General features: G+C 36.4%; 1 protein-coding gene across 7 annotated transcripts; it reads right to left on the bottom strand.

Moving 5' to 3' along the window:
• Positions 1-1513: 1513 nt before the first annotated feature.
• LOC108618049 (solute carrier family 7 member 14) lies at positions 1514-26703 on the bottom strand. 7 transcript variants are annotated; one of them, XM_089475341.1, is made up of 14 exons: positions 18379-18837; positions 17395-17918; positions 12369-12494; positions 10835-10988; positions 10635-10766; positions 10472-10570; positions 10054-10262; positions 9776-9947; positions 9011-9194; positions 8370-8953; positions 7842-8007; positions 7218-7434; positions 7048-7144; positions 1514-6147 (listed from the first exon to the last, which is right to left on the bottom strand). In XM_089475341.1, exons 2-14 carry the CDS (start codon positions 17428-17430, stop codon positions 5900-5902), a joined length of 2424 nt encoding a protein of 807 aa, XP_089331467.1. In that variant the 5' UTR covers positions 17431-17918; positions 18379-18837; the 3' UTR covers positions 1514-5899. The 7 variants fall into 7 exon arrangements, with proteins under 7 accessions (XP_089331467.1, XP_089331470.1, XP_089331471.1 ...); XM_089475344.1 differs by having other exon boundaries at positions 18426-18837; XM_089475345.1 differs by having other exon boundaries at positions 18462-18837.

Genomic DNA, 26703 nt, shown 5'->3' with positions numbered 1-26703 from the left:
AGTTATAAGAGCTAGAGAGCTGAAATTTGGCATGCATACTCGTGAGTACCATACGCAGTACGAGTTTGCCTTTTTCGATAAATCGTCCGATAGCTTTCTTATCGAGAATAATCGAAAAATTGATTTTGTTTTTTTAGCCTGAACATTTTAGACATGGAGTCTTCAAATTTGCGTTGTATATAAAGTTAATCGATACAAAGATTTTGTAATTTACAGATTTTGGATACCACGCCCCCTTCTCCCCCAATTTGTAAAAAACGCATTTCAAATACTAGAGACTTGTGCTTTGGAATATACACACATATTTACCATATGATTACACTCTGAAAGTTTCATTAAGATCGTATGTTTACAAAAGAAATTATTCGACAAATAAATTCTCATAATATTGCCCACGCTGCAGCGCAGCCCAAGCGCAGTCGCTGCTTACTGCGCAGTTAGCAGAGCGCAGGCTTATGCGTGCGTGTGGATGCATGTGTATTTATGTGTGCATAAAAGAAGTGCAGAATGATTAGAGTATCAGCTTAGAGGGTTCAGGGTATCTCCTAGTCGAGCAGTCTCGACTGGAGCGTTCTTACTTGTTTTTAATCTGGTCCCCCAATATTACTTTTCTCACAAAGCCTGGACTTTAATAGTCGCTTGATTGGTATACGAATTACTAAATTCAAAAACTCACGATGAACGAATTCATTCGCATCATGTCTAATTCTTATCGTAATGGGATTCACTACTTCTAAGAAGCTCTACAATGTTCTCCATGTTTTCTTGAACCACATGCTACTGCAGTCCGGCTATCTGCCATTCATACCATGGTCAAACTATGGATAACGCCTTAGCAAAGTCTGGTTCCGTTAACTTAGTTTAATCACATCCTCCATGGTCATTTTAATAATATAGTTTCGTAATTGAACTTTTGTTGGTTGTGAAACCGGTTCAAATACAAGCGAGACCCCAAGCAGACACCAGACAATCTCTTTTCCATACATCCGTATGTCCTCCACGGTCACTTGTACATTGTATATACATGCATATATGATAAAAATTTAGTTGAGATTAGTGAAATGACCGAAATTAGTTCTTAAGCCAAACTGCATTTAGTAGGTGCTCCACGGTCACCTTAAGATAATTCCCATTCCAGATGATAAAAGCTGACAATAACAATACAATTTAATCAATATTTTGAATATCCTAACAATCTTTATTTATTTTTTCCATTTTCATGAAATATCATTTAATAAGTTATTAACACATAAATCAAATTAAGAGTAGTATTTGAATAAAAAATTTGTTTCATTATATTAATTTAACATCTTTTAGTTTTGTTTTTGTTTTTGTGGTTTATTCTGTTATCGATCCATTGAAATATATATAAATATACATATACATGCATATATATATTGTATATACATACATATACAATATATATATGTATATTATGTATAATAGCTTTTTCTGTAAATTCTCTTTTACTTTTACTGCTTCTTTTCTTCTTTTTTTGGGTTTTTTCTTTAGGTTTTTTTTTTTTTAATTTTTAATTTTCATTTATTTTGTTTTTTTTTTTAAATGAGTTGAGAATATATTTCTTAAAATTTTGATGCTTTATTAGCTAAAGTTGTAAAGTTGCTAAGTATGTATATATACATAAAAATAATTCAAACTGTATGCATGTATGTATATATATACATATACATATATATATCTGTATGTATATATTTATATATATGCAAGTATAATGTATAGTGTATGTATGTATATCGTTTTTAAATGCTATAAATATATTTACAATAATCATAATGTATATTTCTATGTATGCATATATATGTTTGTGTGTATGCATGTATGTATGTATGTTTGTGTGTATGTATATAATATATTCAACTAAATCATATGCAGAAATTCAGTCTTATTAAATAAATAAAAACTTAGGTACATCATACTCGTTTTAAGTGTATCTGTGTCCGTCTCTATGTGTGTATGTATGTGTGTGTGTGCTCGGAAATGGAAACAATCATTGAACCAATCAATCAAACTTATCAAATCAATATTTGTATTCTATTCTGTTGCATTTGTTACTTGGCTTCGTCTTGAGCTCTTTAGTTAACGTTCAATAAACAATCAATCATTAATTAAATAGTCATTGATCAATCACCAATTAATCTACAATCAATAATCAATCAATCACCCAACCAATCATCAATCAATCAACAATTAATTATCATCAATCAGTCGTTAATTAATCTTCAATCAGTCATTAGTCAATCATCGATTGATCATCAATCAATTAATAAGTCGTCATCAATCAATCAAAAACTAATCACCAATCAATCATTAATTAATCATCACTCAATCAACGATCAGTCATGAATCAAACATAAATCAATCAATCGTTAATCAATGATCAATCACTCAACCATGAATTGGCCTAGGCCTCTTCATTGATTGCATCAATTAATCTATTGATCAACTATTCAACTATTTTCTCTATAATTCATGCAAATGTGACTCATTCTAGATTTAACTATCGCTTGTTCAGTAGCACCCAAATCAATCAATCAATCAATCAATCGATCGATCAATCAATTGCTCCCTTATATCTGTCATTTAGCTTAAAGTCTCTTGCTTGCTCAGTAGTAGTACCCAAATCAATCAATCAATCAGATGTGACCCAATCTATTTCATCTATTGCTTGCTATTTGGTGACTTCCTCTTTTCCCTTCTAAGTAGATTGAATTAAATGAACTAGTTCATGGAGTGATTGTAAAGTTTATTGAAGAAATGTTCCCGTTTTCATATTGTTCAATCAATATTTTTGACTGTTGTCAATCTATATATAGATATAGTTATATAAATATATTGTTTGTTTAAAAAAAAAAAAATAGTAAATTAAGGTAATTTAAAAAATGCATATGTTTATTAACGGAAGCAAGTTCTTGTATATATATAAAATATATATACAAAAGAATGAATTGTAACTGTGGAAAATCGATGATAATCTCTATTAATATTCAATATTTCGTAATTGTTCAGTTTCATATGTATAATAACAGTTATAAACATTTTCTTTAGGTGGTATCAGAAGAACCAAATGGTGGAAGGAACAAACTTCTCGAAGAGCTCGTTTGTAGTTGGTATATTTTTTTCTCATATCATTTAGTTGTTAGTATTTTGCAGTTAGTATTTATTATTTATTCAGTTGGGTTGTTTTGTTGTCTAGTGTTACTAGATACCTTGTACGTGTGATCTGTCTGGCGGAAAAAGTTCTTTTTTCAATTTCGTGTGTCTTAGGATATGTTATTTATTATTTTGGTAGTATTTGCATAGTATTCCTGTTGGTATTTCTTGGTATTGTTTCATAAAAATATATATTGTATATATATAAGTTGTTTGTAGTTGTGTATGTACAAGCAATTTATTAAAAAAAAAAAAAAAATACAACAAAAAAACTAAATAAATTATAAGCTAACAAAAATTACTATAAGACTCTCAACAGTTTGGTCCTAAAACCCACTCCAAATTTAAGGAATGTGCCAAATAGATTCAGAATATGTTCTGAAATTTTAGGAATATATTTTAGTATTTTCGATTTAGTAGAATTAGTATTTGTTTTTTTCTTAGATGCGTGCATTTGGCACTTAAATTGAATTGAGTTGTACGCAATACAAAAAGGGGCAAGAAATCGAAATAATATTAGATTATATAATACTAGGATACAAATATATGTATATATTGGGTATTATCTATGTACATTTAGATCAATGAAGGATTTGTAATTTTTTTTTTTAGTTTTTTAGTTTTTTTTTTTTTTTTGGTTTTAAGTATGATTTACTTAGCATTTGATTTAGCTTTATAAGAATACATAGGAATAATAATAATGATAATAATGGCATATATAATATAAGTCGAAATACAAGTGCTTTAGATGCTGGGTATTTTTTGGGGGCCAAACAACTTTTCCTATTGGAATATACATATGTAATATACGTAACGCGTCTTAAACTTAAGCTTAAGTGTAATAGATTTTAATTATATATACGGGTATGTACATATATTGTTCGGTTTGATATCTTTGGTATTTGTTTAGTATTTGTTTATCGCTTGCTAGTATTCGGTTGGTTAGTTGTACCTTGCTTGGGGATAGTTCATACATACTTTTCATTTAGATCATGTTTACATTGTTAGTTTGGTTGTTTGTTACCGTTAGAGTCTCTTTGTATAAGTGTGTGTGCCTCTGTATGTGTGTGTGTATGTACAGTTTTTTTTTTTCTTTTTGTTGTATAAAGATTTTTAAGTTTAAAAATCAAAAATATAAACGAATTAAATATTAAGTATTTTTATAAATCGTATATAGTTTAAAAAATCTTGTTTGCGTTCTTGCTTTTAGTATATAAAGTGGAAAAATGTATGCATTGTATATAAATGTTAGTAATATTTTTTTTTTTTTAGGTTTTTTGTTATGCATAAAGTATTTGATTTTGCTGGTATTTTGTTTGCTTTGTTTTGTTTTGTTATATAAATGTTTGAATTTGAATAGTTTTGCTTGCGATTAGTAAATATGATAAATTTTATGGCTTCCTTCCATTCTCTCTCTTTTTTTTTTTTTTGGTATTTTTTTTATGTTTTTACTTTTTTTGTGTTTGCATAGATTTAAATAACAAGAAATACCGAATCAAGTTCAACGCAAGCCTCTACAATAGCCGAGAAACAATAACATTTTGTATGTATATATATGTGAGTATATATATATACTCGTATAATATGTATATAGAGGTATTCGTAATACATATAAACCGTATCGATATAATTCATATATATAGTAACAATAACTGTATAATGGCAATGTCAATAATCATAAATATAATATACATAGAATTGATAGTGTTAACATATGTATATATGCATATTTGTATACATATGTATATATGTATGTATGTATATATGCATATATGTATATACATCCATTATAACTTTAGTTGTCTTTTGTTTGGCTCCTGTCGGGGCTTCCCCTTACAATTACATTTACTTTATGTATAGCCGAGCGTGTGTGTGTTCGTGCGTGTATGTATGTGTGTGTTTGTGCATACTGTACAGTGAACACACGCACGTACGCGCAAAACATTGAACTAGTTTGCTTTCAATAACTCCGCCCCCCACATAAATATATGGCCACCCTAATTATTTGTGCTTAACAATCTCAAAAATATGCAGTTATTTTCTTGTCTTTCATTTTCTTTATTTGCTTTCTCTTGTTTCTTTCACATTGGCAAATCGATTAATCGATCAATCGATGTTCGATAACGCAAATGAGAGAAATTGCGAGCTGCCCCAATCGAATACAGTATTAACACGCTAGCATGGCTCTACAACAATATATATATATGTATTTATATTTGTAGATTTATATATAGGTAGTTGATGTTGAGTTGGTTGCTTGATGTATATATATTCGATAGTGAAAGTGATAGATACAGTGGAGCCTCAATGGCACTAACAACAACCATTGAGGCTGCGCTGTATGTAACGTATTTATATATATATATATACATATATATGTATATATATTAGTATATATTTGTATAGCTAAACATATTTACAGTTATCTTTGGGTTGCCAGCATTCTGCGCTTTAGTATGGGTCGTCTACATTATTGGAATATATACATACATATGTATATATATATAGATAGATGTATATATAAATATATATATGTCTGTATCGCTCTTAGCTTGCGCCTCGAAGGTAGCTGCCTGGCTGTTACACGATCACAGCGAGGCGCAAACGCGAGCGAGAACGGAAATGAACTTACGGAAGTTGAACTGTACGATTCTATAGCTGGAATATCGATAAATCGATATATATATATATGTACATACATATATATATCGAAGCTGTACGGGCTGATTTAGTCATCCCACGTGGGAAACTGACCCTCATCCACAAACATGCTAAACTGCCCGGTATACTGATGCTCCAATGGACGGCTTCGGCCCTCCGCGCTTCGTGCACTCGACGGCGGCGGCGCAGGCGCAGCTCTCGCATCTTTAGCTGAAGTCGCAGCTGAATCGCCGCCGGATTTGCTGGCACCGGACGTATTCCGACTGCCAGTCTGGCCGCCTGACGTGGCGTTCTTGCCATAGCTATAACGTTTATCTGCAAGCGAGTGAGTGAGTTTTTAAGATAACGGTTCATGAAACGAACCACAATGAACCGGTTCATAAATAACTCTTTAGTATAGTATAGTATTATATTAACAGCAATCGATTCATCAATAAGAACCTCAACATGTCCTAAGAGTTTCTCAGTTGCAGATATTATAGAATGTTCTATTAACTATATTTCTATTATTATTACTATTACTATTATTATTACTATTACTATTATTATTACTATTACTATTACTATTACTATATAAGCTCAATATAATTTTGTTAAGAGTGTTCTTATAAACCTTTATAGATTAAATTTGTATATTTGGTATACATATAATATATTATATTCTATATATTTCATATATTCGATATATGTATATAATAGAATATATCCCATTATTAATCATCGGTTTTAAGCTATTTTTTGTTATAGCTCTACATATGCGAAATCTTCGTAGATCTATCTGATAATCTAAAATTCGATCTAACAAAGCCAAAAATTTATATGTTTTAAATTTTCTCATCTGTATAGAAACTAACTCTCTCACTATCTATATAAGGACTTCATATTATGCAAGTCACATAATATACTATTATAATATAGAAAACTATATGTACAAATCGAGCTTAAATCTATATAAGAATCCTTTTTTCGTATAATAAAAACTGTCTGTAGGGATCTACAATATTAATATATCAGATAAGAATTAAATAACAAATTTTCAAACTTAGAATTTGCTATTTTTTTTTTCTAGAAAAACTTTTGATACACACACCCCAACACGAAATATACATCTTACGTCTAACACCTATGAAGCTAGAAAGTCATGAGTCTATGAATCTAGGACGTGACTTATGAAGCTAGAAAGTCATGAGTCTATGAATCTAGGGCGTGACTTACTTGTGGACTGCTTCACTTCCTTGCTGGCCCAGACGGGTTCATGCGTCTGGTTGTAGGACTGCTGATCCCAAACGGCTTTGTCATCCACGTTTTTGCTCTGGAATTGAAATGGATCAATAGGTCAATAGGTTTATCTATGTCGAAAGACTTGTACTGTGTGGCAGACTTACATAATCCTTGTCGACATGCAGCTCGAGCTCGTCGCTGGTCTGCTCCATGCTGCTGTGCGTGATGCCGTAGTAGAAGTACATTATGAAGCCGAGAGTCATCCATACAGTGAACCTAATGAGGGTCAGTATGCTTAGCTTAAATATTAAATAAATGTTAACAGTTATTGCGATAGCCGGAATAAATGGAAGTCCAGGCGTTAAAAACGCAAGTGCATATCTGTGAAAGATCAAAGAGGACCGTTACAATTGAGCATTTCCAGAGAGATTATGTGAGAAGCATTCTGAAATTCGGCCGAAGCCGAAGATGCCAGATTATAGCCTTGCAGAAGATAAAATTTAGAACTTGTACAGCCCACTCTACAATGTTTACAGTTTGTATATATATCGATAATAACTAATCATCGATAGTTATCGGTTGTTTCTAATGGGCAAAAATTAATCATTAGATAAAACTACATTTAAGTTTCTTGCAATTGAATCGTTAATTACCGATATTTATCGTTAAATGCATTCGCAGAATTAGCAGACAAAAAGCTTAGCATTTCGATTTCGTGATCTAAATATGATCTCTGCAAAGTTATCGATAGGATACACCATTTGGTTAGTTGTTATTATTGGCTTTACCTATTCTGTGGTTGTCTCGATATAATCAATAATATCACAAATATGCCGATAAATAAAATGATATAAATGAAGATGGCGAGGCCGCCGGACCAACCGATGGCCGCGAACAAATCCAAGAAGAATATGAGACCGAACATGATTCCAACTAGTTTCGTGACATACATGCCTGTGTATGCGGTGTGTATTCGAAGACGGATATTTGCATATCGAATTTCGAATTACGGATTTCGAATTTCGAATTTCGGATGCGTAAGCAATTTCGAAGTCGCGATGTCATCGGGAGCAAAACACAAAATGGAATGAGAGAAAGCAAAAGAGCAACGAGAATATTGAATATTGAATTTCGATATCGAATACGAAAAGATAGTGGGAGACAGAGACAGAGCGGGAAAGACAGACAGAGATGGAGAGGGATAGAGTGTGAAAGAGAGAGTGAGAGACAGAGAAAGAAAGAGAGAGTGTGTGTGTGTGGGAGAGAGAGGAAGAAAGGAAGATAGGGAAACAGAATGAGTATACCCTGTAACATACCACTTTCGGAGGTCGCCTGACCAGGATTCACCCAGGGAAAGAAACCGGGGCACAGGTACGCATAGTCATGAATCTTGCGCGTTATAAAATTAAGGCCCATCGTATCAAAGGCGGTGGCCTGTCCAGTGGGTCCGGTGGGGGCACCATGGACGCTGCCATAGAACTTGTTCTCGGAGCGATCCGACACCAAAAACTGATCGTCCCGCCCACCCAAATAGCCCTCCGGACTGTCATCGATAAACGAATCGTCCGAGTCGGACATGCCGCGCGTCACACGCTTGATCGTTAGCTTAGTCGGCTCGAGGACCTCCGACGGACGAGCATGCGGATCCGTGGCGGTGCCCGGCGCCAGCGGCGTGCGCAACTGCGCCGGCAGCAGCTCCACCAGCGACGTGCTATGCGGCTGATAGCGCAGCACCAGCACACAGGTGGACACCAGGGTGTAGGCCAGCAGCGTGCCGATCGACATCATCTCCACGAGAATGTCCAGCCGCACGGTTAGGGCAACCAGCGCGGCGGCCAGTCCGCTGCCCACCGTCGCCAAGCCGGGCACGTTTGTGCGCTGCCACAGATGCGACAATTGCCTGAAATGATGAAACCAGTGAGGCGAGATTTCAAGCCTAAACTTGGTCACAACTCACCTGAATATCAAGCCATCCTGGGCCATGGCGTAGATGACGCGCGGCATCGGAAACATTGAACCAAACATGGCCACCGAGAGGCCAGCTGTGGCACCAACCGCAACCACAGCACGGCACTTGGGCGCATTCACATAGGACCACATCTGCACTAGAGCGGCGCCCACATTGATGTGATCATAGGGCACTAAGAGAGAAGAGAGAGACAGAGAGAGGGAGAGATAAAAATATATTGTCATTGGAAGTGCGAGGTAGAGAGAAGGAAAAATATATCTGATCTAAGGCTATATATAGGTTATAGGCATTAAACTAGGCCTTATAAACCGATTACGATAATCGATTTTTATCGAATTTGTTATGATCAAAGATATAAATAAGAATTTATGCTCTACGTATATAATGCTAATGTCGGCAGGTCTTAAAGCTCTCGAGTTATCCTTAATGGACTTTTACCGAGCTTTAAGTCAAAATATTTGGGTCTCACTATGCAAAATAATATCTAATAATACTATATAATATACATATATATGTTATCAAGAGGCTATCTAAAATTCGATACTGATAAATAATAATAGAAGGAACCATAATATAGATAGATTAAAAACCTCATAGCTCTATCCAGTTTTAAGAGAGCTTTAAAGTCAGGGACAGGTTGAGATCTTAATATTCATGTAATCCCAGAATGGTTCTAGAGCACTAGGAGCTTTTGAAAAAGTCCTATTTAACCTAAAAATGAATTGCAATAGGTTACTCAGCCGTTTCACTCACCGACTAAAGTAAGGACTAGACTAACGCTGACATAGGCAATGAGGACAACGATGAGGGAGCCAACGATTGCCTTCGGTATGCTCTTTTGCGGATTGTGCGCCTCCTCGCCGGTGGTTGCGATGATATCGAAACCAATAAATGCATAGAAACAGGTGGCGGCACCCGAGAAAACCTGAAGAAAATTATAGAAAGTATATATGAATATACATATGTACATATATATATATATAGAGAGAGAGAGAGAGAGAGGAATGTCTATATGATTAGCTGCTACTTACGCCACTCCAGCCATAGGGCAGAAAGCCCTGATGCTCCGACCACGTTTTCGTATCAACGTAAAAGAGCCCTGCGGCCATAACGAACACCCACGTGGCCAGATTGATGGCATTTAGGGTGTGATTGAAGATAACAGATTTGCTGGCGCCCATCGCCAAAACGCTGGTCATGATGAGTGTTATGCCAAAGGCTATAAAGTCAGGTGGTTTGCCTAGAAGAAGAATTGTATCAATCAAGTTAAAGCTACATATAGTTTATATTAAATCAATCAAGCAATCAATCAGTTGGTTTTGTCTTTCTGTCAAACTATTTTTGAATACAAATAGTATAATAGCTCTGCATTAGAATGTTTTTATTTCACTAATTGATGCCAAGTTGCTGAGCTGAGTTCGCTCATCGGAGTATTCACTGTACACTTACCAAATATGGTGCCAATTGACTCACTCATCGCAGTCGCAATGGCATTGCCCGTCAATGAATCAAAACTTGAGCTTAATGCACATGCACAGGCACTTGTTCCTGCAAATGAATGGATAGAATGATATCGATATGACCTATTCCATGTGGCGCTACTCTCACTTACCTATTAGATATTCCAATATCATGTTCCAACCAATTATAAAAGCTACAAATTCTCCAACTGCCACATATGAATACATATAGGCTGAGCCGGAAGTGTGTGGCACTCGAACGCCAAATTCCGCATAGCAAGCGCCTTCAAGGATATACAGCATATAGGATATATAGTGGCATTATCTAGATGGTTATAAATTGGATAGTTACCTGAGAATATGCTTGCTATGGCGGCTATAATAAAACTAATCACCACACCGGGTCCAGCCATCCTTTGGGCCACCAGGCCAGCAACCAGGTACATGCCGGTGCCGCAACATGACCCAATGCCCAAGGATGTCAGATCCAGGGTATTTAGACATTTCTAGTGAATAAAAATACAGTTACAAGAAAACGGGAAGGAGAAGAGGATTAGATGAAATATGCTTTATATTGCTTAAGTAACTCGAATCATGTATCTGTTATTAATATTCATTGCATACTTTTCGGTGCTGACATTGGAGGTATGTATGGAGCTATATCTATGTCTATATCTATATCTATATCTATATCTATATCTATATCTATATCTATATCTATATCTATATCTATATCTATATCTATATCTATATCTATATCTATATCTATATCTATATCTATATCTATATCTATATCTATATCTATATCTATATCTATATCTATATCTATATCTATATCTATTCTATATCTATATCTATATCTATATCTATATCTATATCTATATCTATATCTATATCTATATCTATATCTATATCTATATCTATATCTATATCTATATCTATATCTATATCTATATCTATATCTATATCTATATCTATATCTATATCTATATCTATATCTATATCTATATCTATATCTATATCTATATCTATATCTATATCTATATCTATATCTATATCTATATCTATATCTATATCTATATCTATATCTTATCTATATCTATATCTATATCTATATCTATATCTATATCTATATCTATATCTATATCTATATCTATTCTATATCTATATCTATATCTATATCTATATCTATATCTATATCTATATCTATATCTATATCTATATCTATATCTACATCTACATCTACATCTACATCTACATCTACATCTACATCTACATCTACATCTACATCTACATCTACATCTACATCTACATCTACATCTACATCTACATCTACATCTACATCTATATCTATATCTATATCTATATCTATATCTATATCTATATCTATATCTATATCTATATCTATATCTATATCTATATCTATATCTATATCTATATCTATATCTATATCTATATCTATATCTATATCTATATCTATATCTATATCTATATCTATATCTATATCTATATCTATATCTATATCTATATCTATATCTATATCTATATCTATATCTATATCTATATCTATATCTATATCTATATCTATATCTATATCTATATCTATATCTATATCTATATCTAATATCTATATCTATATCTATATCTATATCTATATCTATATCTATATCTATATCTATATCTATATCTATATCTATATCTATATCTATATCTATATCTATATCTATATCTATATCTATATCTATATCTATATCTATATCTATATCTATATCTATATCTATATCTATATCTATATCTATTTCTATTTCTATATCTATATATATCTTCATTTTAAGTACTTGTTAAGTGTACTGTTATTAATTGTACAGAATTTTCTTCACACTTACCGTTAGCTTGGGCTTTGTGGGCTGTGCATTGCCATCCTGCAGCTGCTTCACATCCTTCGTACGTATTAGCTTCGGCAGGAGCGTTGTGGAGCTAACGCCCGGCGGCAAGGGCAGCCTGAACTTGACCTGCCCGAAATCGATGGCGCAACGACAGGAGGCGGCAGGAGAGAGCGCGGCACAGATATAAGCGAAGGAGAGGAACAGGAAGTGGAAAGAGAAATTAGATGCTGTCGTAAAAATAGTAGCAGCAGCAGCAGCGGCAGCCGCACTCGCTAACAATAATTCAATAAATTGACATCCTAGTCAAGTGGACGTCAGTCGCAGTACATAAAAAGCAAATCAATATATATATATATATATCTATACATATTTATATGATAAAAGATGAAAGTGGCATTCAAGTGATGCAAGCCAATCAAATATTAAACAACAACAACGACAACAGAAATATATTAAAACGAAAAAAAATGAGAAAATGAAATGTGAAAGGCAAAAAGGAAGCTGTTAAAAGTCGAGTGCGCTCAATGCCAAAGCGCAAATTGAAAATGCCTGCAACAGGCCCGCAGTCACACGAAGCCCAAAAGCCCACACGTAACTCTACCCCTCCCCCCCCCCCCCACGACCTTTCCCCATTTGTCTGTGTGTGCAGGCTCTGCAAGGCTTTGAGCCACGGCGTGAATCGATATTTGCAACAAGTTTTCTGCGGCCTACGCAGCAGCAGCAGCAGCAGCAGCAGCAGCAGCAGCAGCTCGGTAAAGGACATATCTATATATAGGTACACTGGCAGAAAAAGCACAGATATTAATGTATCTTATATCTGTATCTTTATGTAATATAGACACAAATGCATCCATAATAGCTTCGAGGCATTGAAATATCAACCTCAAGTCAGCAACTTTTTCTTCGAGTTTTTTTCGCTCAGTGCATCGACACATGCATGCATAGCTCTGTGCATATTTATAGACTGAGCTCAGTGTTTTGCAGCTGTGGGCGTGGCTGCTGGCGGTGCTGGTGCTGGTGCTGGTGCTGGTGCTCGGGGCTTGTTATATAACCACTTCATTGGTATGCTAAACAGCAACTTGCCCTATTGCCGTTCGTACTCCGACTTCCACTTCCACTTTTACTCTCCATTCCCTCTCCCACTCCCACTCCTACTCCCACTCGATCTGCTCCAAATGCAACAAGCACTTGCTCTAAAGTCTCTCCTTTTAGCCCCTGGCCGTGGCGTCCTCATGGCCCTTTGAAGTGGTTGTTATTAATGGTGCTGCAAAGCAAAAAGGTCACCAGAGCCGAGAAGTGCCATCGTTGGGGGGTGTCGGGGCGGGACAAAGTGGATGGCAGCAGCGCTGTGACAACATCAACATCAACATCAACATCAACAGCAGCTACAGTCGTTGCCGTTGCCGTAGCCACAGCCGCAGCCGCAGCCGCAGCCCCAGAACCAGAACCAGAGCCAGATCTGAATGGCAAACAAGAGTCGAACAGGCGCTTTGTTTGTCATCATCTGCCGGCTGCTCTTGAAGGATGACACCCATTCTCTCAGCCCACTACCCTCTGCTGCTGCCCCTGTCCCTGATCCTGCCTCGGCTCCTGCTGCACTCGCCCCTTCGCCACCACACTCGGCCACAAGCTGTACCCGCATTGCTGCTCATGAAATGCCATCAACTGGAAACTCAATTCAAGCCAAGCTGCCCGCCAACTGAGCTCAAGGCTAACGTAAAATACGCTACGAGCCCCATTTAATGACTCTGGAATACTCTATCAACAGCTGGAAAAGGTCAGCTGATGAAAAAAGGCTAAAAAGAGCTGTTTGGCTAAAAGCACATCAGAATCCAAATATAACTAACTAATAAAAAGGCTAGAGGATTTTTAAGGAAATATTTTAAAGGATTTAGGAACGACTTCAACAATAACCCTTCGAGGATAAAGGAAAAAGCCAGATATAGAACCCTCAAATGAGGGTCAAATAATAAACAGTTACATAACCGATTAACGGAAGGCTCAAGGATGAAAGGAAAATTCATTTAAGTTAAGAAAATCCCTAAGAAAAATCCTTAAAAATCCAAAGGCCTTTAAGGAACAAGTAAAACTTCTAAGGAGGTCGACAGAAAAACTGAGCAAAGCTGCAAAAAAAAAAAAAAAAAAAAAGTCACCAAAGAACTAAAAAATACCGAGAAAAGCAGCAAGGGAATACCTATCAATGAATTATCATGAAAACTAGACAACAGAAAAGTTGTCAAAGGCCTCAAAAAAAGAATCCTTAAAGCCGTAAAAAGAAAAACTAGAAAAAATGGAAGAGAAAAGCCAATGCAACTCAAAAGGAAAGCCCAGCTGCTAAACCCTAACGGACAGCCAAAGCTAACAAACTAATATACCGAGATCCTGCGCTGTGCGGAGCGTGCATTAAATATACAAATTTATTTTCAATGGCCTGATTATTGTTGAGTACTTAAGTAGCTAACTATTTATTCTCCGCTAGATAAAACTTGTCGCTTTTTCTCTGTTCTTTGCTGTTGTTGTTGAAGATTAAGTTGCAGGCTAATTGCGGAACGAATGAGACGGAGAGAGGGAGAGATGGAGAGCAAGAACGAATGGGTTAGCTAAGGCGCTCATTGGGACCCTTATGCATCGTCCTTGAGGAAGCTTAGTTCTACATAAGCTAGAATAATACTTGTTTAAATGATAAGCTCATTAGCGAAGCCGCGACACAAGTTGAACAAGCAATTAAAAGCGAGAAATTCCTGGTTGTTGATTTTCTGTGTTGGAAAGTATAGGAACGTATGTTATTTTCTACATCACAACTAGTGGAACTTCTCATTCCTTTAAATGTTCAAGTGCATAAAGTTTTTCTTAAAATTTTGATACTGCCTATTTCCTGTCTTATATTGTCTTAAATTGGAAAGTTTCGCAAAGTTTCTTTTTAGGTTTGATTCAAGTTCGTAGACCTCTTCTCATTCATGAGAATTTTCTTTCAATTTTGACCTCGACTCGAGTAACTCTAAAGAAAATATGCAAATACAACTAGAAATCTCTCTATCCAAAATCCATCAATCTCCAGTCAAAGCAAACCTGCCAAATCAAACCGATATACCCGGTACCAATATACCCAGCTTGAATATATTTTCATTAAAAAATTTTTTTTTATTATTATTATTTCTGATTTGCTGTTCGAATATGCTATTCTATTTTCGATTTGTGACTGGCCAGTGGGGCGTATGAGTAATGCGCGTATGAGTGATATTTAGAGAATAGCATCGAACACACAGATACGTATATAGACACACACACACACACTCAAGCATACAGAGACATTTTGAACTCTTTTGTTACTTGTTGAGCAACTGTTAACAGTTTGCCAGAGTTTCCCCTAGAGCTGTTTCCTACACTGATCAAAATCAGCTGTCACTTATTGTTCAACAAACAACAACAGAAAAAGTAAGTAAACCAAGAGTAGGTCATGGAATAATATAGAAGGTGTACACAAAAGCGCAGATATGTGGATATGAATCAATATGTGCATATGGAACATATATATATACATATAAACATATATGTATGTATATACATATAAAACGGATCTGATAGATTGCCTGGCATGCTATATTCTGCATTGCACATGCTTCTTATGACCGCATCTATGAAAATCTTTAACTAACTTTAACTTCGTAAATGATTGACTGATTGAATGACTGGCTGACCAATTGACGAAGTGTATGATTGACTGATTCAATCACTGACTGATTGACGAGTCGTATTGACTGATTGAGCGATCCAGCTGATTGATTGCTGTTTGGACTAGTTGCATTTATCTACGTCTTAAATGCTTCACTGATTGAATAACTAATCTAATTGAAGATTGATGCACACAACAGTTATGCAGCTTAAATCCAAATTAGTAGCTTAAGCTTCAATTTCAAAAGAATTTAATTTTAGTTTGGCAAATGTTGCTGAAAACAATCTCATGGAAAACTTTATCTATAATTGTGGCAAATCGTTGTAAAACTTTCCATGCAAATTGTGCAAATTTTTGGCAATGACTTACAGAGATATATGTATATATGTATATGTACCTATACGTATATAATATTTCATTTAATTAATTTTGTAACTTGCTGAGCAACTATCCAAACTTTTCCGCTTTCCGCTCAGTAGTTTTTCACATATTCTGATACACTGCAGCAAATCGTTGGGCAGTTGGTCAGCTGTAGCGCTGCTCCTGCTCTTGCTGCTCCTGCTGCTCCTGCTGATTCTTCTACTTCATGTTGTTCTCTCTCATTGTTGTTGCTAGTAATAGCTTTCTAGAGTGGGCCATTAAAAAAGGGAAGTGTAAGAGCCAGCGACCTAGTGGCTGGCCAAAGTGGACATATGTACACGAGTATATACATATGTAGTATACAATATATAAATATAGTATATATTGTATATGGTGTATACAGCAGGGGCTATATAAATATATACGCTCTGTGCGTTTGGGGGACTGTAAAAACTGGGTAACTGGGCAACTCGGTTGAGCGCAGCCATAAAGATAACACCCAGCGGAGCCAAAATGCTGAAACTCCCATACAAGCACTCAACCGAACCCCCCACGTTAACCGCCCACTCGCTGTTGCTCCGCATGCCCTAACCCCGAACCGCTTGCTCCCACAGGGTGTTTTTTTTTTTTTTTGTATGTTCCTTTCTTTTTTTTGTTTTTGCGCTTCGGCTTTAGCGCTCGTCGTCGACGTCGTACTTGCCACGTACTGGCTTTTGTGTATGTGTGTGTGGGTGTTTGTGTGTGAGCAGCGAGACTTCGCAGTCAAAATGGATTTGCATAAGTCTACACACACACATGCATACACATGTAAGCCCAAGCTTGCGTGTGTGTGCGTGGGCGTTTATTATAATGCCCATTTAACAGCAAATTCGCCTAGGCAAATGCTTCATTTGTCTACGCCATTTTTCGCCGCGTGACAAGTGTCACTTGTCAGCGCAATTCGCTGTGCATTTCAATTTGTTGTTTTTTTTTTCAAGTTTTTTCTTTGCTTACCTTTTGCAACACCAGCAGCAAGTCCGATGGCTTCATTGTGTGTGAATGGCACTTTTTTTGTGTGTTCGCGAATGTTTTTGTTTAACTGTTAGTCAACAGCTTTAATCAGCTCTGCTGCTGCGCTGCCTCTTCTACTACTTCGGCTCTTGCTCGCTGTTGCGCTATGCTGCTTGTTGTTTTTGTGCACAATTGGTATTTGCTGCTCCTTTTTGCGCCCACGCAGTGCTAGGCCTAACAGCCCTGAATGTATGTGTGTGTCTGTGTGTGTACGTGTTTTTTATGCTTGCGTGTGCTGTCTGTGTGTCTGACTGTCTGCTTTGTTTGTATGGGTGCGTGCGTGTCAACGGCGGCGCAGACGGGCGCTTATTGTTGTTTTTGTTGTTGTTATTGCTGTTATTGTTGTTATTGTTGCTGCTGTTGCTTTTATCGCTTTATATTTTACATTGATTTTTGTCTGCAACGTCATTCTATATTCAACAGTTTTAAAGCTATTTGTTTCTGTTGCTGTTCGCTGCCATTCACATCTGCAAATTTTAATTTAAATTTCAATTTCCTGCACACACACAAGTTAGCGCACAAAATTCACTTTCACTTTCACGCACGGCGAAAAAGGCAGCAACAGCGAAGCTAGCAACGACGCCGACGTCGACGTCGGCGCTGACGCTGACGCTGACGCAGCTGCCCTACTGCCCAAATTCGGACTCCGCTTCACTTTTGTCACTTTCTCAACCTTTGCCGTTGTTGTATGTGCGTGCGGGCGCGTGTGTGTGTGTGTGCGTGTGTCGATATTTGTATATGTGTATTAGTGTTGTTGCGCGCATTTGATTCACGTGGCTCACACACACACAGACATGCACACACACATCCACACTCAGCAGGAATGCAAATGCAGTAATTGCACACGCACACACATACACACATACATGAGCGCACTGTTGCGAATAATTGATAAATAGCATTTACGAAAAAATACCACACACTCACATATACACAATTACACAAAAAGGAAAAAAAAAAACAAAACCAGTTACAAGTATCAAAAAAAAGCAAACAAAAATTCCACTTGCTCGTACAGCAAAGCGCAATTTGCTCCTAATTTGATTTTATTTCTATGCGAATTTCCTTTTCTCTTTTATTTTTTGTATTTTTGCAGCACGCGCGAATTTTTTAGCTACAGTTTGAGCAGGACTCCGGACTCGAACTGTGAATGAATGATTGCAATCTTTGCCTGTGTGTATAACTTTCTTTTTCCTTTTTTCTTCTTTTTCTACGTTTTTCGTTCGAGGAAAAAAAGATACGCGTTTCAGTTCCGTTAGAGTCGTCGTTGGCTTCTGCTGCTGCGGCGAGTGCTGCTGCTGCTGGTAGTGCTGCTGCTGCTGCTTCTTCCTATACAGTTGCTTTTGGCGTTTCACACACACGCACATACACATACAAAAAAACAGACAAAAGGAAGAGCGAAAGAGCGAAAAAGCTTTCGCCGCTGCCCTTTACAGCTTCAGCTGTGCGTGTGCGAGTGAGAGCGCGAAGTTTGTTGCGCGCTGCTTAACAAGTTGTTGCCAGACCTGTCGCAGTGACCACATACATGCTTTAGCGTTACCAAACTACAGGATCTGGCAACTCCAGGATTGCAAAGCTTTTCGACTCCCATACACATACACACTCACATTCACGCTGACCTACACGCAAACCCACATATGCATGTGTGTGTATCTATAACAGAGTTGCTCGTTGTTGTTGTTTTTGATGCGGTGTGCAAACTCTCCCTCTCACTTGCTCTCGCACATCCTGCCGGGAAAGCAGACGCGACGCTCGAAAGTAGGCAACGGCAAATGCAGCGACCAATCGCGCAGACGCACAAGCGGCAAATTTGCGCCCTCGCTAACACAAAGACACGCACACACTTTGTGTGTACTTTCACTTTCTTTATATCGGCTCACCCCTCAAGGCTATGCAAAATAATGGCGTGTGTGTCATAAGACAGCAAACACACCTGTTATCACGTTTGGGGGCTCACCTCACTATATTCAATATGAATCAACACACCTCTCTGTGTGTAAGTGTGCATGGGTGTGCGTGTGTTTGTATATTTTTTACGTAGCCATTTTCAGGGTTAATTATGCGACACTTTTTGTGTCCTTGTGACCAATGCATGGGTATGCACTATGTGTGTGTCGTTGTCCGGCTGCTGCACGATAGATGGCGCTTTGTGTTGACCCTTTCATTTATTTATATCTGCATTAGAAATGCTATAATTCTAATGGCTCTCTCTCTCACCTCTGTCTCTCTTTCTCTATCACACACACACGCACGCAGTCACGCTCACTCTCTTTTACTCTCCATTAAGCTCTCTCATTAACTGTTTTTAGCTTTTACAAACATTTTTGTGCGCATTTTCCGGGTTCATTAAACCTAACAAATTTTACAACTCTAACAATTTTGTATATACTCTACTTGCCAAAGACAAGAGGAGTGTATAGGATTTCTTTTGCTTATTTTTTTAGCAAGCAATTTTTTATAATCAAATTAAAAATTTGGTTCAGATAATGCTTATATTTTGTATATTTATATTTCTGTGAATATTTATAGCAAATATCACAAAAATGTAATAGATGTTAAGGCCAATGGGCATATAGGTGAGCTCAGAAGGAGTTCCTAACTTAAAAAATATGCATTAAATTAATATTTGAATATAGATCATCTTTGTAAAAGCAAATATATGCATAAATACTAATATAAGTATATTAAAAAACAATTTTGGATACAACCTTTTTGAAAAATTCAAATTTGGAATTGGTAAAAACAAGTGAAACACTAACATACTAATATTTAATAAATTAATAAATAATAATAATATAATATAAAAACAAATGAAAATGAGGAAACTCTCTTATCATATTTTCATTACACAGGAGCTTTCTTAACCGCTGCTATTATAGGTCAACTGTGAGTCTCACATAGCCCATCTCTTTTACACTTACTTGCTTTTGAATGCATGTAGTACAAATGCAATGCGTTCAGCGCAAACCAAATGCCAGCCATCTGTATACATGCTTACACATATATGTATGTGTATGCATGCATGTATGCATGCATGTATGCATGTGTATGCTACTTATATATCAAGTGTACTATTTTACTTATGTGTGTGTGTGTGTGTGTGTGTACGCGCGATCCCTACGGTTGTTAATATGCCAGTATTTAAAAATAGCAACTATAAATCTTATTGAGCGTCTCGCTTGCCCAGACCCAACGTTCGTTCACTCTCTTTCTCTCTCTCTCTCTCACGCTCGCTCGCTCGCACGCTCACTCTCTCTCTCTCTCTCTCTTTCTCTCTCTCTCTCTCTCTCTCTCTCTCTCTCTCTGTGAAGTCAACCCCTCTCTCATGCTGTAAATGGCTCCTCTAATTCGTCACACACATATACAAATGTAAATATGTATGTGCATGTATGTATGTATGCATATATAGAAAACTAATGTTACTTAAGCAAATCCTAAAAATCCAACTACGAGACAAACAAGCCAAAGCAGAGGCCCCCACAGATACAGTCACCAGCTACAGCAACAACAACAACAACAACAACAACAATAATGATGATGATGACAACAACGACAACAACAACAAGAAGAAGAGCAACTACTACGAAATACGAAGCGTAAGGCAAATGTTAACGAGTAAAAATCTTAAAGAAAATATATTCTAAAAATAACTCTTGTACTCATTTTCTTTCAAAACAGCAACAACAAAAAAAAAATGAAATAAAAGAAAAGCAACTGAAAATAAAAAGAAAAACAACTGGGGGAAAATATAAGAAAATACAGCGAAATATAAGAAGAAGAACAAGTAGATGATGATGATGATGTCGATGAAGAGTAGGAGAAGAAACAGAAGCAGCTGCAAAGACAATAGCTATAAAAATGCAAAGATATCGATGATCAGAGCATACAGAGAGCTCTATACATCGTTACAAATGTCTGTATATGTACAAACTATATATATATTTGCATGCATATATCTTTGATATGTACAAACATTTACTTTTGGCTTTGTCTGCTTTTGGTTTTTAACTACGCAACAAAAATTGCAAAATTGCTTCGCTTTGTGGGAATGGAATAATTATTTTGTATATTACTTTGAGTAGATTTTCAATTGTCAGGTTGTAGTATGAGTTTTTAGTGTTATAAATATGTTTTTCGCATCTTTATATTTATGTCAACTTAGATGTCATATTCCCGTTCACTCTGTATAAAGCGAGCATATTGGTTCTCTGTAATATCCGTTCAATTATTCTGTCCGTCCCCCGTCTCTTAGTCCTTTGCCCGATCACTTATTCTTCAGTCTACACATCAGTCAGTCCTTCCATCTGTCAGTACTATGTCTTTTCATGTCCATGTAGTATCTATTAGTCCGTCCGTTCGCCTTTCCGATCGTTCATTCTTCCGTCCATTCGTCCTTCTTCGCATAAACGCAAAACGTTTCAGTTTTTATAGAATATATCTTCTTGAGTTTGGTATATATCCAAAAGAAGACTCGTCTACTCAAAACATTGACCTCACACTTTTAGAGCTACGAACAAGCAGTTTAATCTTTAAAAGTGAATATAAAATATTTCCGATTACAAAAGAGGATGAAATGCTACATAATATATACATCATATATGTATGTATATTTGTCTACTCATATATTTGTGTACTTGTATATGCTAGTCGATGCATGAGGGCGTAGTTGGTTTTTAGTATTTTGTCTTCCGTTATTGAGTCAAAGATAACCCCGAACGCTGCTACCCAATCGTAACTAGACGAGAGACCATCCGAAGTACTCTTCACAACTCGCATTATTTTCGTCTGTCTATATGTGTATATATATGTGTGTGTGTGTAAGTGTGAGTGTGTATGAAGGGGCATTGAAAGCGATTTGGTTTATTTTTATACCCTACACTCAGTGAAAATAGTTACGAGTTGGGTGTATACATACGTCCAGGTTTTTATGTAACCCTCACAGATAAGAAAGTATTCCTAATAATAATATGAGGTTACTTTAAAGTATTTTATTTTTGTATTTCTATATCTCTAAGCCTCATTCTCATTCCCATTCATTCTCTTACATTCTCTCTCTCTCCTCTATCTTTCTCTCCCCTCTCGTTCTCTCTCTCTCTCTCTTTCTCCCACTCACTCTTCACAGATACCCACTTTCATTTCTCATTCTCATTTGGTTTCTCTCTTTCTTCTCTTCATATAAGTTTTCCTAGAAGCACAAAGTATCCCGCTAGCCAATCACTCCCCATCGATAGTTTCGTGTTACTTGTTTTCTTTCGTTCGCTTTGAGGCATCCGCCACGAATAAGAATAACGGCATGAAAAACATTTACAGCGCGGCTCCAGCAGCTGTACCAAAAATATCAAGAAAGAAATAAAGAGCGGGAGCAACAGCTCGTAAAGTGAATCACATTCGGCTACAAATCCAGATACATTTACAGCTACAGATACATTTAAGGGTACTGTGAATGATACAGATGCAAGAACATCTGCAGTTACTGATACAAATTCACTTAGAGATACAAATGCAAAGGCAAACAGATACAGATACAGATACAGATACAGATACAGATACAGATACAGATACAGATACAGATACAGATACAGACAGATACAGATACAGATACAGATACAGATACAGATACAGATACGTACAGATACAGATACAGATACAGATTCAGATACAGATACAGATACAGATACAGTAAAGATACAGATACAGATACAGATACAGATACATATACAGATACAGATACAGATAACAGATACAGATACAGATACAGATACAGATAGGCAGATACAGATACAATATACGTACAGATACAGATACAGATACAGATACAGATACAGATACAGATACAGATACAGATACAGATACAGATACAGATACAGATACAGATACAGATACAGATACAGATACAGATACAGATACAGATACAGATACAGATACAGATACAGATACATACAGATACAGATACAGATACAGATACAGATACAGATACAGATACAGATACAGATACAGATACAGATACAGATACAGATACAGATACAGATACAGATACAGATACAGATACAGATACAGATACAGATACAGAGACAGAGACAGATACAGATACAGATATACTGGATTAGAAGTATATAAATCTAATGAAAATCACGATTTTGATTCGGAATAAGCGCAAATCCAAAATTGAAATTGAATCGAAAAGCTTCGATTGGACATTGGGTCAGAGGTCAAGCGCTGTTTGATGGAAGAAGTAAAAGAAAAAAAAAAAACAAACGGAAAACAACTGTGCGCATATTTTTAGCATATTTTAAAGATGAACCTTTAAACAGCGGCTCAATTCACAGTTAGAAATAGAAATCCAAATCGAATGTACCTTAAATAATTCCAGAATTAACCGACTGGGGCTACGAATCACAACCAAACCCCAGCAAAGCGAATCTAATAACAAATTGTAAAAGTCTTGTTTTGCATTCTTCATTCATGCTTTGTGATTCTTCAATCGCATTTGTTATTCTTCCTACATATATGATTGATTTTTTATTCATTATTCAACATCAACTTGGCCTGCGTAATTATTTAATCTACATTCACAGCTCTTCGTTAGTGTCTTCCCTGCACTCATAATTCTTCATTCATAATTCGTCAAACATCTATTCTTCATTCCTTATTTATCATTCATCATCCATATTGCTTTATTCATGATTCTCCACTTACGATTCTTCAGTCATCCCCTATATATCAATCATTATACTTCATTCCTTGTTCATCATTCATCTTTCTTCTTCATTCGTCTATCAAAATTCTTCGTTTATTCTTTATACATTATTCAGATAGATGAGAGCTGACGAATGAAGCCTGCTTCCTCATTCATCAAGCTTTTTTTAATACATCTTTCATTCTTCACTCACAACTTTTTTTTTTTTTTTTTCGTCATTCCAAGTTCTGAAATTATAAGAAATATATAGTTTTCATCTTGCTTTTCTATGCTCTAACCAGTATCATCTCGTTATTAATGTACTAGCATATGCTACATAGAAATCTATAATTAAAATGACTTAGTACTATTCTAAAATAATAATAAAATAACAAATCATTGTTAAATTTTTTTATAGTACTCTTTGGTGATTCTTTATGGATTTCTGTTTGACATACTTTGCTCTTTCATCATTTTTGATGTGTGTTTTTTTAATATAGAAACCATTGATCATATAGTTACTTAGAGCTTTAGAGGCAGCTACTATAATATAAGTACTTTTTCTTTAAAAGATTCCCTTAATTATCAGCTCTGTTCAGTTTTAACATAGTTAATATAAAAGTAAAACATGTTTTTTCAAAGTTTTTTTTATATTACATTAACAGCTTCTGTATTTTTTTTTTTTCGTTCAGTGAGAGATCATCAACCGAGTCGCAGCTTCTTTGGGGTGCATATGCACACACACACACATGCACACACTTGTATATATAGAACATATAGTATGTACATATATCGAGCATACTTGTATCTATTTATAGTCTACGATTTTTCCCACTCGCTGCTGCGGCTGCTGCCGTAGCTGTTGCTGTTGCACAGTAATATGCCCATAGATTCCTTTTGCCTGCAGCAGCATGCACCATGCCCCCAGAGAGTAAAACACACACACACACACACATACACACTCAGTTGAGCACAGTTGATTTCATGCGTGTGTTATTCCTTGGCTCGACTATTGGATTCGAAATCGAAATCAGAATCACAATCGCCATAGGCCGAGCGCATCAGTTAACTGTCGCTCTTCCCGTTGCTCTGCTGCGTTGCTGCTGGCGTTGTCTCTACCGTTCGATTCTATAAGTAGACATACATATGTATTTATGTATATTTACACACACACTTGAGACATTTGAACACATGTGAAAAAGTGAGAGCGCGGCGCTGTCGCTACCAACACTGCCATCGCAATCTACTAAGTTAAAGCACAGGCAACAACAACGACAACAACAAGAGCAAGAAGAAGAAGCAGAACGAGGCACGCAGTTCCGAGGAGCAGCAGCAGCAGCAGCGACGAGCGCGAGCGTCGTCCGTCTGCCTAACGATCGTAGCAGAACTTGGCACAATGTGTGTCTGTGTCTGTGACTGCCGTTAGTATCGGCAACGGGATCGCGACGAAAAGTTCAGTTTCATTTTCGTTGTCCGTTTGTTTGCTGCTTTTCTTAACGTTTCGTTTAGTTATTTTAATGTTGGTTAGTACTATTGCAAAGCCCCCTAAAACGGATATTTGGCACGGTTGCGCAAATATAAGCATGCGTTTGCATGTGTATGTGTGTGTGTGTGTGAGTGGGAGTGCGCGTATGATTGTGCATACGTATAATGTATGGTGGCTGTAAACGGCAAGCCAATAAGAAAACAAGAAGGCGAGAGAGTGAGCGAGAGGGAGAGAGAGAGAGAGAGAGAGAGAGAGTGTGTGCCGAACAGAGAGCTCTGGATCGCACAATGTATTGAGAAGAAAAAAAAAAGTGCAACAAAGTGCAAGTGCAAGAATTAACCATTGACCAGTGACTGTGCGTGCGTGCGTGAGCGTGCTCGTGCTTGTGCTCACGCTCATGCTCAAAATAATGCGCGAAGGAAACAACGGGAAAACAAAAACAAATACAAAAACAAAATATGCAAAACAAAAACGAAACAACTAGCGCCGCAGTCAGTTAGTTATATTCGCTTTGACTACACACACACACACACATGTGCAAATTGTATCAATACACACACACATGCATGTTTGTATATACATACATACATATATGTCTGTATGTGTGTATAATTTTGTGTTTTACTTTTATTTTTGTTTTTGTGTCGCGCTTTTTTCAACTGTAGCCGATGAGCCGCAACGCGGGGCTAAAAGGTTAACTTCTAAATATTAATAGTCGTCGCCGTCGACGAAAAAAAACCATAACAACAAAAACAAAACAGACCATCCAACAACAAAAATTTAAAATTTAAAATAAAAACATTGGGAGAAAAGAAACCAAACGTACAAGCGATTCAAGTGTACTTTTTTTTTTGTATTTCTGCTGCCTTTGCTAAGTGCTCACACACACACACACACATGCATGTTTGCAGTGTGCAGTTACATTTGTATGCGTTAGCATATGCAATACTTACAGTGTGTACACACCATTTAGAAGTGCGTTATTTTTAAACGGTTTTTCTGCTTCTTTTTTTTTTGTTTTGGTTCCTTTTTCATATTTTTGTTTTTGTTTTTGTAATGCTAACATTGCCAATGAAGAAGAAGAAGACTG

This window comes from Drosophila arizonae, chromosome X (assembly GCF_054131065.1).
Source record: "Drosophila arizonae isolate 15081-1271.41 chromosome X, UAZ_ARI_1.0, whole genome shotgun sequence".
Taxonomy (NCBI): Eukaryota; Metazoa; Arthropoda; class Insecta; order Diptera; family Drosophilidae; genus Drosophila; species Drosophila arizonae.
Note: the sequence above shows the minus strand (reverse complement) of the source record. Positions and strands in the feature narration are given on the sequence as shown.